Genomic DNA, 13,663 nt, shown 5'->3' with positions numbered 1-13,663 from the left:
TATGGTACAAAAATAGTTTAATACAAAAGAAATCTAACCAAAATGCCTAATAATTTACATTGTCCTCTGCCTGCCACAGGCCACCCTCTCCCTCCTTGGACCTGGGAGAGGATGAGGGGAGGCCTCATTCCCCGGTTCCCCCTGCTCTAGGAGGGGGCATGATGGGCGCCAGACAGGTGGCGCAGATGTCTGAGAATGAGGGGGTGAGTTCGTTGGGGTGGGGATGAGATGGGGGTGATAGCGTCACAGGAGATGGGGTTCAGGGTAGGTGATATATGTGCACTGGTGCAAATCTTGTTCCCAAAAATGGGGGATGAAGTAAGATCTTCACAGTTTACAGAAGTGTTTGCCACTTTGGGGGGGGGGCTCCTCACAAGTCCGGATCTGCCCCCCCATCCCTCTCAGCTGCCTCCTGGGGCTGGCGAGGGGGGCACGGGCCGGCCAGGGCCTCGGAGGACCCCAGGGAAGGACAAGAAGGCAGGTGGGGATGGAGGAGGACAGAAGAAGCTGGGGGGCGCCAGAGAGAATCCAGGGATGTCCTTGGGGGGAGACTGGGAGGGCGAGGAGGACGGTGATGTGGAAGGCAGTCCTGTGGAGGGAGAGAGAGGTGAGGGAGGCTGAGGGCCAGGGGGGGGTCACCTCTGGGTTGGGGGGCTGCGGGTGAGGAGGAGACAGGCCCTTACCATTGGAGCTGAGGCGGCTGCTGCTCTCAGGGGACGTGGTGGCGCTGCGCTCTGGGGAGGGCTCCGGCTGGGGCCCCGAGGCGGCCCGGGTGGCCTTCCCCCTGAGGATATCGATGACCTGGGGGAAGATGGTGGGTCAGCTGACAGGGCATCCAGGTGAGGGCCACTCCTCAGCAGGTGAAGGTAACAGGCTGCGTGTGTGCGTGTGCATATGCGTGTGTGTGTGTGTTGGCACTGGGGCTTGAATTCAGGATTCTTGCTTTGCTTTTCAAACTCAGAGTTGGTGCTCTGTCCTTTGGCTCTATCTCTTTCTGTTTTGTTTCATTTTTCCTGTGCCAATCCTGGGGCTTGAACTCAAGGCCCCAGGTGCTGTCCCTGGGCTTTGTGCTGTGTTTTGGGCTAGCTCTACCACTTGAGCCACAACTCCATGTTTGGCTTGTTTTGCTTTGTGTTTTGGTGGTTAATGGAGAGGAAAGTCTCAGGGACTTTCTTGCTGGCTTCCAACCACAATCTCAGATCTCAGCCTCCTGAGTACCTGGGGTGTCAGGCGTGAGCCACCGGCAATTGATTATATTATACTATTTTTCACCATGCGTATAAATGTACTTTGATCATATTCATCTCCCCATCCCTCTCTCATCTTTCTCATTGCCTCAGTTTCCCCATCTCTAGGTCTCACATCCTTCCCCTTCTGCCCCCCCCCCCCCATGCTCCCTTGCTGGGTCACACTACAGCTTGCACACACACACACGCACACTCACTCTGCCCCCGCAGTCCAGGTCCCCAGCGTGCCCCCACCCCAGGGCGCCCTGGCTCACCCGGCGGCTGCGGGCCACCATGAGTGGTGTGTCGTTGTGACAGTTCTTGAGGCCGCTGTCGGCTCCGCTGCGGACCAGTGTGCGCACCAGTGGCAAGAGCCCGCGGCCAGACGCCGAGTGCAGGGCCGAGCTGCCGGAGTACATCTGAGCATTCACGTTGGCACCATGCTGCAGGGCGAGATGGGGTCAGAGTGAGGGGCAAGGGAAGAGCTATGGGGCTGGGACCCCCATCACATCAGCGGCCAGACTTGAAGTGGGACCAGATCAGGACTAGGTGTGTGTGTGTGTGTGTGTGTGTGTGTGTGTGTGTGTCTTGGGAAGGTAGAAGCAATGCCTAGTAGTAGCACATGCCTGTAATCCTAGCTGACTACAATTGAGGTAGGAGAATCATCAAGATCCTGTCTCAAATAAAGGTACCAGAGCTGGTGGCTCAGGTCTGTCATCCTAGCTACTCAGGAGGCTGAGATCTGTGAATCAAACTTCAAAGCCAGCCCCAGGTGAGAAAAGTCTGAGACTTTTTTTGTCGGTTGTGGGGCTTGAACTCTGGACCTTGGTGCTGTCCCTGAGCTTTTTCCATTCAAGGCTAGTGTTCTATCACTTGAACCACTTCTGGTTTTCCGGTGGTTAATTGGAGATAAGAGTCTCACGGACTTTCCTGCCTGGGCTGACTTTGAACCATGATCCTCATATCTCAGTCTCCTGAGTAGCTAGGATGACAGGCGTGAGCCACCTGCCCTGGGCTCTGCGCGATTCTTAGAGCCCAGACAGACAGACACACAGACAGACACACAGACAGACACACACACGGACTAGAACTAGACACAGTGGCTTGACTGATGTAGATAAGGGGGGGCATCCGAAGGGATGGACAGAGTCAGGGCAGAAGGCCGGCGCGGGGACATCGCAGGGTGGGGCACGGCTTGGGAAGGGACAGGGGAGGAACGGGAGACGCTCCTGGCCGAGTTGGCAGCAGGGAGAAAATGAAATCAGACTCCGAGCATGAGAGGCCAAGCTGGACGTGGAGCCAGAGCCAGACATGGAAAAAGAGGACGCGTTCGGTGCCGGTGCCAGGGCCCGGGTGACAGCTGGTGGGCGTCCGAGGAGAGGTCGGGGAGAAGCCAGGGTGGGGGCCGCACCCACCTGCAGCAGCAGCTGCACCATGCTCAGCGTGTTGTTCTCCACCGCATGGATGAGCGGGGAGCGGCCGCTCTTAATGTCCTGCAGCGGGAGGAGAGGTCTTTGGAACCCCGCGCGCTTCCAAAGGCTGGGGCCAAGCGCAATCCCATTGGACACTAAACCTCGCCCGTGGGTGGGCGTGTCGCTGCAAGACCACGCCCAGTACCACCCCTCATCACTAGCCACACCTCAGCCCAGCCTGGATACCATTGGCCACTCCAAGCTCCACCCACTGGGCGTGCTTCCGCACAGGCCACGCCCCCTAGGGAATCCCACGCGTCTACTCCCACATTTGTCCAGCTGGGATACCATTGGATACTCCAAGCTCCGTCCCCCAGGGCGGTGTTCACCAGCCCTGCCTCTGGCCTGGATCCCATTGGATACTCTAAGCCCCGCCTCCAGCCACGCCCCATCACAAGGCTGGGATCCCATTTGATCATCCTTAGCCCCGCCCATGGGCGTACCTCTCTGGAGACCGCGCCCACATCTGCCCCGCCCCCGCACGCTGGCCCCAGTCCCCTCACCGCTCCAGGCTGACTCACCACCGCATCAATGTCGGCACCTCGCTCCAGCAGAAGCAGCACTGTGTCTGGGCAACCGGTGTTCACGGCCACGTGCAGGGCGGTGAGCCCTGGGGGAGGAGGAGCCGCCGTCAAGCCCGGGGGCCCGCAGTGTCAGGATCGACGGCCCCACCCCAGGCTGCAAGTGCGGGACTCACCGTCGTAATTGCGGGCCTCCAGGTCCACCGTGCCGGGCGCCGCGCTGTCCAGCAGGGCCCGCAGGCACGTCGCGCTGCGGTGCTCGCACGCCAGGTGGGCTGCCGTCTGTCCATGGCGATCCAGCGCCATGGGGCTGGCCCCCGCGGTCACCAGGAGCTGGACGACGGTCGGTAAGGTGGTGATGACAGCCAGGTGGAGTGGTGTCTGCGGGAGGGGACTGTGAGGGGCCGATGTCCTGCACCCCAACCCTAACCCTGCCTGGGGGCCAGGGGTGGCGGCCGCCTCCTCACAACCAGGGCCCAATGCAGTGGCTCATGTCTGTGATCCCTGCTACTCTGGGGGCTCCAAGCCTGGTCAGGGAAGCCTGCAGATGCGTGGGCCAAATGACAGAGCACCAGCTGTGAATCAGCAGCCCCCCACCCCGTGAGAGGGCAAGACCCTAGGAAAGTCAGTCCGTTGGCTTTTGTTTTTTTTTGTTTTAAACTAGGGGAATGAGTCCTTGAACTCATGGCCTCCAGCTCCGGCTTGGCATTTTATGCTCAAGGCTGGAGCTCTGCCACTTGATCCACAATCTCCCTTTCTAAAGGCAGAGTCTGAGGTACCACCCACTAGGCCCCCAAGTGCAGCCTCTCCAGGCCCCCCTCCTCACCTGCCGAAGGTGGTTGTAGACGTCCAGCTCGCGCCTTCCAAGATGGAAAAGGCTGATCAGGCGGTACACAGCTGGTGTATTGCCCTGGGCCACAGCGATGTGGAGGGGCCTGAAGGACAGGAGCAGCCACAGACATTAGGGCCCGCCCCCTTACCCCCCCATGGCGGCAGAGTTAAGGCTGATGAGGCCTGGGATGCCTACCTCTGCCAGCCTCGGCTCTGGTACAACCACCCCTGATGCCTTCTAGAACATTCCAATCTCCCCTTCCTTGGCCCTCCTTACCTATACCCTTTGCTGCCAGCTGGGGGCAGGAATAACAGCTAAAGGGACCCTTTCTGGTCTTGTCTCCCTCACCTCAACTTCAAGTCCTATTTGATTGTTATCCCGGGGCTTGAACTCAGGGCCTGGGCACTGTCCTTGAGCTTCTATGTTTGTAGTGCTGAGGAATCGACCCAGGGCTTCATGTATGTGAGGCAAGCACTCTACAATTAAGCCACATTCCCAGCACCACCACCCCTTTTAAAAAAACCAAACACCTAGAATCTTCTTATATTGCCTAGGCTGGCCTTGAACTTAAGATCCTCCTGTTTCAGATCCAAGTCTGTGTGGTCTTTTTTTTTTTTTTTTTTAAATCTCTGTGCTCTCTTCTCAATTTTCACACCAATGTGGGCTGCCTCCATATTCCTCTGACCTACAGAACACACTGTGCCCCAGGGCCTTTGCACTGGATGTCTCCTATACCTGGCTCTCCTGATACAGTTTTGGCTCCACCAGGGCCAGGCTTCCTTCACTGCCCAGCCCCTTGCAGGTACCTGGTGCTGAGCAGGTGCTGGGGGGGGCCAAACCCCCACCATCCTGGGGCCGAGATCTCTCCTCTTGTGAATCACAGAGGGCAGGGGCGATGATTTAGTGGTGTCAAGCTCTCTTTTAGTTGCATATTAAGTCCAGCCTCCAACTGAACGCAAGGGCTGTCTGTGCAGAAGTGGGGTGTGGGGGTGTGGGGGTGTCACTGCTCTGAAACTGGGAGTCTAGAGTGAAGGACTTTTTTTTTTTTAATGGACAGCAGCACTGGGGTTTGAATTTAGGGCCTCACACTTGCCAACCCCTAGAGCCATACCCCAAATTCTTTCTGCTTTAGCTATTTTTCAGATAGGGTGTCAGGTTGTTGCCTGGGCTAATCTGGACTGCAGTCTTCCTCTGTATGCCTCCAGAACAGCAGAGGTGACAGGCACGCTTCACCTCTCTCAGCTTTTTTGTTGATATAGGGTTATTATGCTCACGTTGACCTCAAGCCCTGATCTCCCTCCTCTGTAGCTCTGGAATAGCTTGGATTACAGGTGGCAGCCACCGTACCTGCCCTTAGAGGAGTCATTCCCCTAGCTTCTGGGGGTCATGGGCTGTCAGACAAGCTGGGAATCCCCCTGGCAGGGGAAGAGAGCTGATGGACCAATGGAAACGAGATCAGTGATTGGTCAGTGGTCAGATGGCTCTAGCCTCCTGACTCCAGGCTGAAGGACAGACACCCCAGCTTCTACATTGGGAGTGTGGGAGGGGAGGGAAGGACAGCTGCCCAGACCCACTTCCTTCTCCTCTGTGGATGGGTGACTGATGGGAGTCAGTCCCCCAGTTAGCCCTTCCTTTCCTGGGTCCTCCAATCTGGGGATGAGGTGTGTGTGGGTGACCCCTTCTCTTCCAGGGTCCCCCAGTCTGGGGATGGGGTGTGTGTGTGGAACAAAGCTCAGCACTCTAGTGCCTTGCCAAGTCTTTGACTCCCAACTGTGCAATAGGAGCTAGCTTCCCAGCTGATTCTGGGGAGGGGTGGGGGGAATCCTGGGGGTCTCCCATGAGGGAGGGGCTTTGAGGGTGCAAGGTCCACTTGCAACCCCCCATGTAGTGCCATCCAGGGCAAAGTCACATGATTTGATGTGTTCCCTCCCTCCCCCCCCCCCATGAAACGCCGCAGCTCATGACGTGCCACAAGCCAGGACAGATTAAGCAGGTGACTCCCAGCACCAGCCAGATTTAAATAGAGAATGCTGGGGTGGGTCTGGCCCGGCGCCAGGGCCCCCCACCCTGCCCCCACCACCTCCCCTGACTCTCCCTGGATGCTAGCTGGGGTCCCTCCCTGGGCAGGGTGAAGCCAGGGCAGGGGCAGTGAAGGATTTCAGAGAAACCCAGCCGGGCTGAGTTCCCATAAACTCGAGGGCGCTGGGGCGGGGCGGGCTGGAGGAAGTGGGGAGGGAGGGGAGGCCCAGCCCTGGACTTCCAGTAACAGCCTGCCGGTTGGGCGGGGCTGGCTTCCTGCTCCCGGGGGAGGGAAGCCGGTCCCTCTGGGGATCTACCCTACACCCCCCTCTCACACCCCAACTTCCACTCTCAAGTAGGATGGGAGGTGTGTGAAGAAAAAGGGCTCTGTGTTCTCCACTTTGGGGGTGTGGGGTAGGAAGAGACGCCCCCCCACCCCGTGAGCCCCACTGTCTCTGGGTACTGAGTTCAAGGTTCTGCTATGCACTGTGCAAAGGAATGGAGCTGGCCTTCCCCCCTTAAGGCTTTTCTGGAGCCAGGTCCTGCAGCTTGTCCCTTCTCCCATTTCCTGGGATATACACAGCACCCCAACTCGGAGGCATGGGTCCCCTCTCTTGGAGACTTCAATTTCTAATTCCTCTGTCCCTCATTTCTTTGGGATCAAGCTATCCTGAGGCTCTGTCATCTTTTCTCCCCACCCCCACCCCCTTTGTGCTGGTCTCAGGGCTTGAACTCAGGACCTGGGTGCTGACCCTGAGCTCTTCTGCTCAAGGCTGGCCCTCTACCATTTGAACCACAGCGCCACTTCTGGCTTTTTTTTTTTGGCGGTTCCTTGGAGATAAGAGTCTCAGGGACTTTCTGGCACTGGCTTTGAACTACCCTCCACAGACCTCTGCCTCCAGGCTCTGGCTCTCTTAATAAGGGCTTTGAAGTGCAGCCTGTGGGACTTTGCTTTGTTTGGGGAGTCAGACTTAGCACACCCCCCTGTGCAAAGGGAGGGGGGTGCTGGTGGCTGCCCTTTCCGGTAAAGTCTGGGCCCCAGCAGAAGGGGTTAAGGTTGGAGGGAACAGGGAGGGTGCCTGGGGTGCTGACGTGGGGCAGCTAGCAGCTGGTTGTGGTCAAGTTCCCCCAGAAGGGATTTCCCCGGGCAGGCAGCTGAGGCACAAGTGTTTGTGTTGGGGTTGGGGGGAGGGGACAGGGGACAGAGTGAGAGGGCTGGGGCCTGCACCCTGCTTCCAAGACAACTGACCCGTCCTTCCTGGGGCTGGCCACATGTGACACCTGCTTCATAAGTGGCCAGTGGAGGCATCCAGAGCAAGAGGTAGCAGGGGTGTGTGTGTGTGTGTGTGTGTGTGTGTGTGTGTGTGTGTGCAGGTTTTGGGGCTTGAACTCAGGGCCTGGATGCTGTTCCTTAGCTTTTTCTCTTCAAAGCTAGTGGATTTCTGGTGGTTCCTTGGAGATAAGAGTCTCATGGACTTTCTTGCCCTAGGCTGGCTTTCAACCTTGATCCTCAGATCTCATCTGGGATTACAGGAGGGAGCCATAGGCTCATGACCACCAGCTAATTCAAGCTTTTGTACAAATACATTTCTCCTACAGCTACCCAGGGGTCCTCTGTCCCAGTGCTCAGTCTCAACTAGTGAGCCCTGACTGCATACCCGGCTCTGTTCTGCTTCTCAGTGGGCTGGATTCTAATTATGACAAGTGCTGGGATGGGGCCCAGTTTGCAAAAAGGGAAATTGAGGCTTGGGGCCATGAGGTGGTGAGCCAATGGGTCTATGCACCTTTCCCTGTGGTTTCTTGTCTCCCACCCAATTTCCATGAAAGGGCTTTAGAGACATTGCTTCAGAGAGGGGCACACCTTAGAGTTACTGTTTGTATAGAGAGGGAAACTGAGGCATGGTAGGGCAAGAAAGTGGCCAGCCAAGAGTCAAACCCAAGTCCAATGAGGGTCCATGGCACTGAGTGACAATTAGGCACCAGGCACCCAGCGACACTGTCTCCTGTGCAGAGTCCTAGGGGAGCTCAGGGACAATGCCCAGGCTCTGAGATCATGAGTTCAAGTCTCAGGACCAGCAAGCATCCACACATGCGCACATGCACTCACATACACACACACACACACATCAATCAAGAACATGGGTGCTGTATCACACGCCTGTAATCCTGGCTACTCAGGAGACTGAGATCAGGGTAGCACACTTGGAAGCCAGGCCAGGCTCCCCAAATTAGTGAGACTCTTTATTTCCATAATAGCCAGCAAAAACCTAGGCTGGAGACATGACTCAGGCAGTAGAGCACCAGCATGAAGGAGCAGGAGGCCTTGAGTTCAAATCAGAAAACCAGAAACAAATGAAAAAAAAAAACACATAAGATGACCAAGAAATGTCTGCCTCCTATTTGAATTATGATTTTTAAAAGAGTTTGGGGATCTAGGGGTATAGCTTAATAGATTAGAAAGCATGAAGGCCTGGGTTCAAGGAGAGAGAGAGAGAGAGAGAGAGAGAGAGAGAGAGAGAGAGAGAGAGAGAGAGAGAGAGAGAGAGAGAGTGCAAGCACCATTGCCTCAAAAGCAGTCCCAAGAGATACATGTTCTTAGAAGCCATTTCTCAGAGGTGGAAACTGAGGCTCAGTCGGGCTGGTTGTGCAGGTCTTGGCCTCCCCCCTCCCCCAGCAGCCAGGGGCTGTGTTCGTCACTCACGTATCTCCATCCTCATCTGCTCGAGTGGCCAGCGCAATGTCAGCTGCCAGGGGGTGTTCCAGGGGGTGTGCCATGGGACACATCGTTGGGTACAGGGGTGCAGGTAGGTTCAGCAGAGGGAAGGGGGACCCCAGAGTTGGGGTGGGGTAAAGAGGCAGTAATGGTCCTGCAGAAAGGGGGACAGAAAGGGGCTGGGTGAGGCCAAGCCTTGTCTGAACCTTGGTTCCTGCTGTGCTCCCCCCCCCCCGCCACTTCCAGGTCCCCTTTCCACCTTTTTAATTTTATTTTGGGGCCCAAGACCTGAACTTGAACTCAGGACCTGCCACTTTCGCTCACTGAGGCTCTACCAATGGAGCCATGCCTCCAACCCCCCTTCCCACCCTGAACTGGGTGCTTAAAACCCCAAGATCAAGCTGAGCACCCATCCAAGTCCACAGCCCCCCTCTGAGCTCCCGCAGCCCCCTGTGCCCCCTTTGTTCTCTGCGTCTCCTAAGCGACCCAGCGGAGGTCCCCAGGGGCTTGTTCACTCAGATTTTGTGGTTGATGGGTAAGGGTGTGTGTGTGCAATGAAGAACTGGGTGCCAGTTGTGGAATGAAGGCACAGTGGGTTTGGGGAGAGGGAAGGATCCCTCATCTTTCGCTGGTCAGGTCAGTGAGAAGGAACCTTGATAGAACCACACACACCTATTGTACAGATGGGAAAAGTGAGGCACAGGTTCTAGCTGAGGGTGTGAGAGGAGGAGGGAGAGGCTGGCCTCCTGCCGTCCAGAGGGATGGGCCGCAGAGCCGGTGAGGAGCTAGGCGCACTAGAGGAAGGCTCTGGACAGTTTTGAGGGCACCTGATCACCAGGAACCCCTCCCCCATCCTTATGTTATAAGGATATAGTGGGCAGGCGTGAGTGGCTCATCACGCCTGTCATCCCAGCTACTCAGGAGGCTGAGAGCTAAGGATCACAGTTTAGAGCCAGCCCCCGCAGGAAAGTCCATGAGACTCTTGTCTCTAATGAGCCACCAAAAAACAAACAAACAAAAAAAAGCCAGAAGTGGAGCTGTGGTTCAAGTGGTAGAGAGCTAGCCTTGAGCACAAAAGCTGTCAGGGACAGGGCCCAGGCCCTGAGTTCAAACCCCAGTACCAGCAAAATAAATAAATAAGTACATAAATAAAAAAAAGTTTAAATTGAAAAGATAAAGAGAGTATGTGGCTTTCTCTAGCGCCCCTTCCCATCCATTTAGGCCCAGTTCTTTCCAGTTGCCAGCCTGGGGACTGACACTAAGGCCTCCCATTCAGGGACTGCTCAACCTGTATTTTTTTTTTTTTCTTTTTGTGCCAGTCCTGGAGTTTGAACTCAGGGTCTACACGCTGTCCTTCAGCTTTCAAGGCTCGGGCTCTACTACTTGAGCCACAGCTCCACTTCCGGTTTTCTCATGGCTCATTTGAGATAAGACTCCTAGAGACATTTCTGCCCTGGCTGGCTTTGAACCGCAATCCTCACATCTCATCCTGCTGAGTAGCTGGGGTGACAGCCACGAGCCCCCAACCCCCAGCTAGGCTTTCAATTCTGGATTCCCTGAATTCCCCAGTCCCCACCAGCATCCCTGAATTCCTCAGTCCTCAATGTCCCCCGAGGCCTCCTAACCTTGTGACCCCCAACAGGAAGTCCTGACCACTGGGGAGCACACATACCCAGGTGCCACAACACTGGGTCTCCATCCCCCCCTGCCCTGTCTAGGTCTTGAAGCTTTGAATTTCTAGATGCTGGGGTGTGCAGAACCCCAACTTTATCTTCTCCTATGCCTACTCCTTCCTGATACTTTGCTTCCTGAAACTTTTCACCTCTTAAGACCCCTAATATCTTACAGAACCCCCGTCTCCGGTGGACTGACGGCCTTCCCATCATCCAGGTGCCAGGAACCCAGTTTCTCAGGTCAAGAGTGGATTCCTAACCCTACCAATCTGGTTCACATTAATCTGCTTCTCCAGAGCTTGTAACTCCATGTCTGTGGGTGCCAACTTCTGACTCCTCGGCACCCCCAAATCGGCCCCAATGGGGACTTGTGGCCTGGCTTTCCCCTTATGGGAGACACCCCCTGGGCTCCATTCTTGGGGGTCCCCTCCCCATGCCTTGGGACCCAAGTCACTGCTCCCTGGCTCCCAGATCATTTTGTCTTTGTGCCCCTGGAACCTCAACTTCCATTCTCCTGGCTCCCCAGAGCCCCATCTCTGTGCCCCTGGTTTTGCCTCCTGGCTTGGCAGGCAGTGGCTTCCAGTCCCCCCACCCCATACCCGGCCCTGACCCGCAGAGGGGGAACCACTCACCCGGGTAGTACAGCGCCTCTGGCCTGGCCAGCCCGTGGGGGACCCCGGGGACCCCCGGCGCGTCGCAGCCTCCACGCAAGGGGTCCGCTGGAACCCCAGGATCGGAGGCGCCCCGGGGGACTGCGCACTCCGGGGAGGGCGCGCGGTAGGGGCGCTTGCGGAGCGGCAGCGCGGCCCCGGGGGTCCCGGGAGCCTTGGGCCGGGTGCGTAGGTCCACGGGCCCCTCGTCCATGGCCCCCGCGGGGCATCGGGGCATGGGGCGGCCCGACACGGCCGGCCGGAGCGCGGCCAGGGAGGCGGGATCGCGGGGCACAGGGACTTCCCCCCGCCGCCCGCGGAGCCGAAGGGACTTTTGTCGGCCGGGGCGGTGCCGCCCGCCTCCCCGCCCCCGGCGCCCCTCCCGGGCCACCCCGCCGGCCCCAGGGGTTTCCTGGACCCGCACCGCCCCCGCCGCGCCCGCGGGGGCGGGGTCTCAGCCGTGGGACTTTACCTGTGCGGCCTCCCGGGTGGCCAGGTTCGAATCTGCGTTCCTACTTCCGGGCTGGGTGACCTTGAAGCGGGCACCTGCCCTCTCGGAGCTGCTTCCTCCTTCCTGGAGGTACGGGGACAAACCCCAGCCTGGCTGGGATTGGCACCGGGGCTGGCACCAGGGCAGGATCCCGGCTCTCCTCCCTGGTCCGTCTTGGCCTCTCCCATAGGCCTCACTTGGGGGTGTAAGGGGTACGGGGTACACGTGCAGAAGCGCTGGATGAATGCAGGGGCGTCTCTGAGGCTGGCCAAGGCCCACCGAGCGCAAAGAGGTGCTGGGGAAGCCCCAGATGCAGAGAGAGAGAGAGAGGAGAGAGAGAGAAAGAGAGAGAGAGAGAGAGAGAGAGAGAGAGAGAGAGAGAAACAAGCAGCAGTTTTGGGCGCCCCTGGCCCGGCCCTGCATCTGGGGAGCAAGCAGAGCGCCCCCCCCCGCACCTCTATTTTCCCTCCCACTCTTGGGAGGGGCGGGCTGGTGGTGGACAGGCCGGTGGTGGACAGGCCAGGCGGGTTGGGCACGTGAGTCAGAAACAGATGCGTCCTCTCACCAGGCCACGCCCCCACATCGACCACGCCCACGAAGAAACCACGCCCACGACGGGACCGCGCCTCTCACACAATAGCTCCGCCCGTTCAGACCACGCCCCTCACTCTCCCCGCCGGGCGGCGCGGGGCTTTCCCGGATTTCTCCGGGGGCGGGGCCGCCGCTGGGGTTACGTCCGGGTCACTGAGTCACAGGAGGCTTTGGGTGGGTGGGGGGGGTACCGGGAGATGGTCAGTAGGAACATGGAGACTGCACCCCAGAGATGTCCAGGGGACGGGACGGACGCCCCTGGCTCTCTTGTCCTGGGGGCACCCCCCCCCCACCCTCGGCTTGGCTGTCCCTGCTTCTGGCCCCGCCCCCTTACCCAGGGCCTGTCCAATCCCTGGCTCCGCCCCGCCGTGGCCCTGCCCCTACCAGGGCCTGCCCGGTCCCTGGCTCCGGCCACGCCCCTCCGTGGCCACGCCCCCGCGCCTCCGTCCCTGTCTGTGTCCTCCGCGGCCTCCTCTGGGCCGGACACGGGGTGCGGCCCGGTCCCCGGAAGGGACTTTGGCCGGCTGGGCCCCACCCGAGTGGATGGTTAACCAGAGATGCGGGGCGCAGCGGGGGCCAGGGGGGCTCTCCCTCCTCCTTCCGTCCCCTCCTTACCCCCTTTCGGTGAGGCACGGGAGGGGCATAGGCCGGGTTCTGGTCCCTCCACACCCCCTTTCCCGTGGGACCTCAGCCCCCACTCGTGAGACTCAGTTTGCCCTGGAGAGTGGGCGGCTGTCCCCCGCACCCGGCCGGCGAATGGTGGGCCTGATGCCCACAGCAAACTTGGAAGCAGTCCCCCCACCTTCTCCAGGCCAGGACTTGGGGTGGTGTCTGCACCCCAGGACAGCTAGGAGCAGCTGAGGGGACACCCCCCCCCCCCCCAGGCTGACTGTTCCGTCCCTGTCCCTGGAGTCCTTGTCCCCCTCCCTGTCCCCTCTCATGGACGAGGTGTGATGGAAGAAGGCAGTCTTAGGGGTGGGAAGGAAGAAGACCAGGTCTAAGGGAGGAGGTAGGGGTCTGAGGGAGGAGGTGGAGGTCTGAGGGAAGTGATGGGGGGCCTGAGGGAGGAGGTGGGGGTCTGAGGGAGGAGGCAGAGGTTTGATGGAGGAGGCCGGAGGCTTGAGGCTGAGGCAGTTGGGGAGCGCCCCCCCCCTTGGGGGCAGGGGAGGGAGGCGTGCCTGGGGGCCCAGCCCCGTTGGGGGAGGGGGGAGGGAAGGGAGGTCTGGAGTGAGCCCCGCCCTGCAGCTGTCTCTAATTTCCCAGAACGATCTGCTGCTCAGGAAAGTCCCTGCTCCCACCGCAGCCTCCCTCCAATGTCGGGAATGGAGGATGTGGAACCAGGATGGCCAGCCCCTCCTTCTCCCCGGCCCAGAAGGACGAGGGTCTCCCCTCTCCAGCCCTTGAGCTTCCCGTTGGCAAGGGACAGCCCCTGGATGAGTCCCAGAAAGTTCTCAGAGAAAGCCTGGAAGTCCTGCT

At 58.9% G+C, this 13,663-nt stretch overlaps 1 protein-coding gene across 1 annotated transcript; it reads right to left on the bottom strand.

Moving 5' to 3' along the window:
• Positions 1–11,484, bottom strand: Bcl3 (BCL3 transcription coactivator). Its single transcript, XM_048329616.1, has 9 exons — positions 11,089–11,484; positions 8,772–8,937; positions 4,046–4,154; positions 3,396–3,600; positions 3,220–3,308; positions 2,642–2,719; positions 1,502–1,669; positions 684–801; positions 1–589 (listed from the first exon to the last, which is right to left on the bottom strand). Exons 1-9 carry the CDS (start codon positions 11,342–11,344, stop codon positions 402–404), a joined length of 1,377 nt encoding a protein of 458 aa, XP_048185573.1. The 5' UTR covers positions 11,345–11,484; the 3' UTR covers positions 1–401.
• Between the last annotated feature and the right edge of the window lie 2,179 nt (positions 11,485–13,663).

Source organism: Perognathus longimembris, chromosome 20, assembly GCF_023159225.1.
Source record: "Perognathus longimembris pacificus isolate PPM17 chromosome 20, ASM2315922v1, whole genome shotgun sequence".
NCBI classification, from domain to species: Eukaryota; Metazoa; Chordata; class Mammalia; order Rodentia; family Heteromyidae; genus Perognathus; species Perognathus longimembris.
This window is presented reverse-complemented; position numbering and strand designations above follow the sequence as displayed.

Excerpts from the sequence above, each read along its gene's own strand:
- Bcl3 (XM_048329616.1), bottom strand. The coding sequence starts at position 11,344 with ATGCCCCGATGCCCCGCGGGGGCCATGGACGAGGGGCCCGTGGACCTA. Across the intron at positions 8,938-11,088 it reads AGAGGCGCTGTACTACCCGG|GACCATTACTGCCTCTTTAC; the intron begins GTGAGTGGTTCC and ends CCCTTTCTGCAG. Across the intron at positions 1,670-2,641 it reads TGGTGCAGCTGCTGCTGCAG|CATGGTGCCAACGTGAATGC; the intron begins GTGGGTGCGGCC and ends CTCGCCCTGCAG.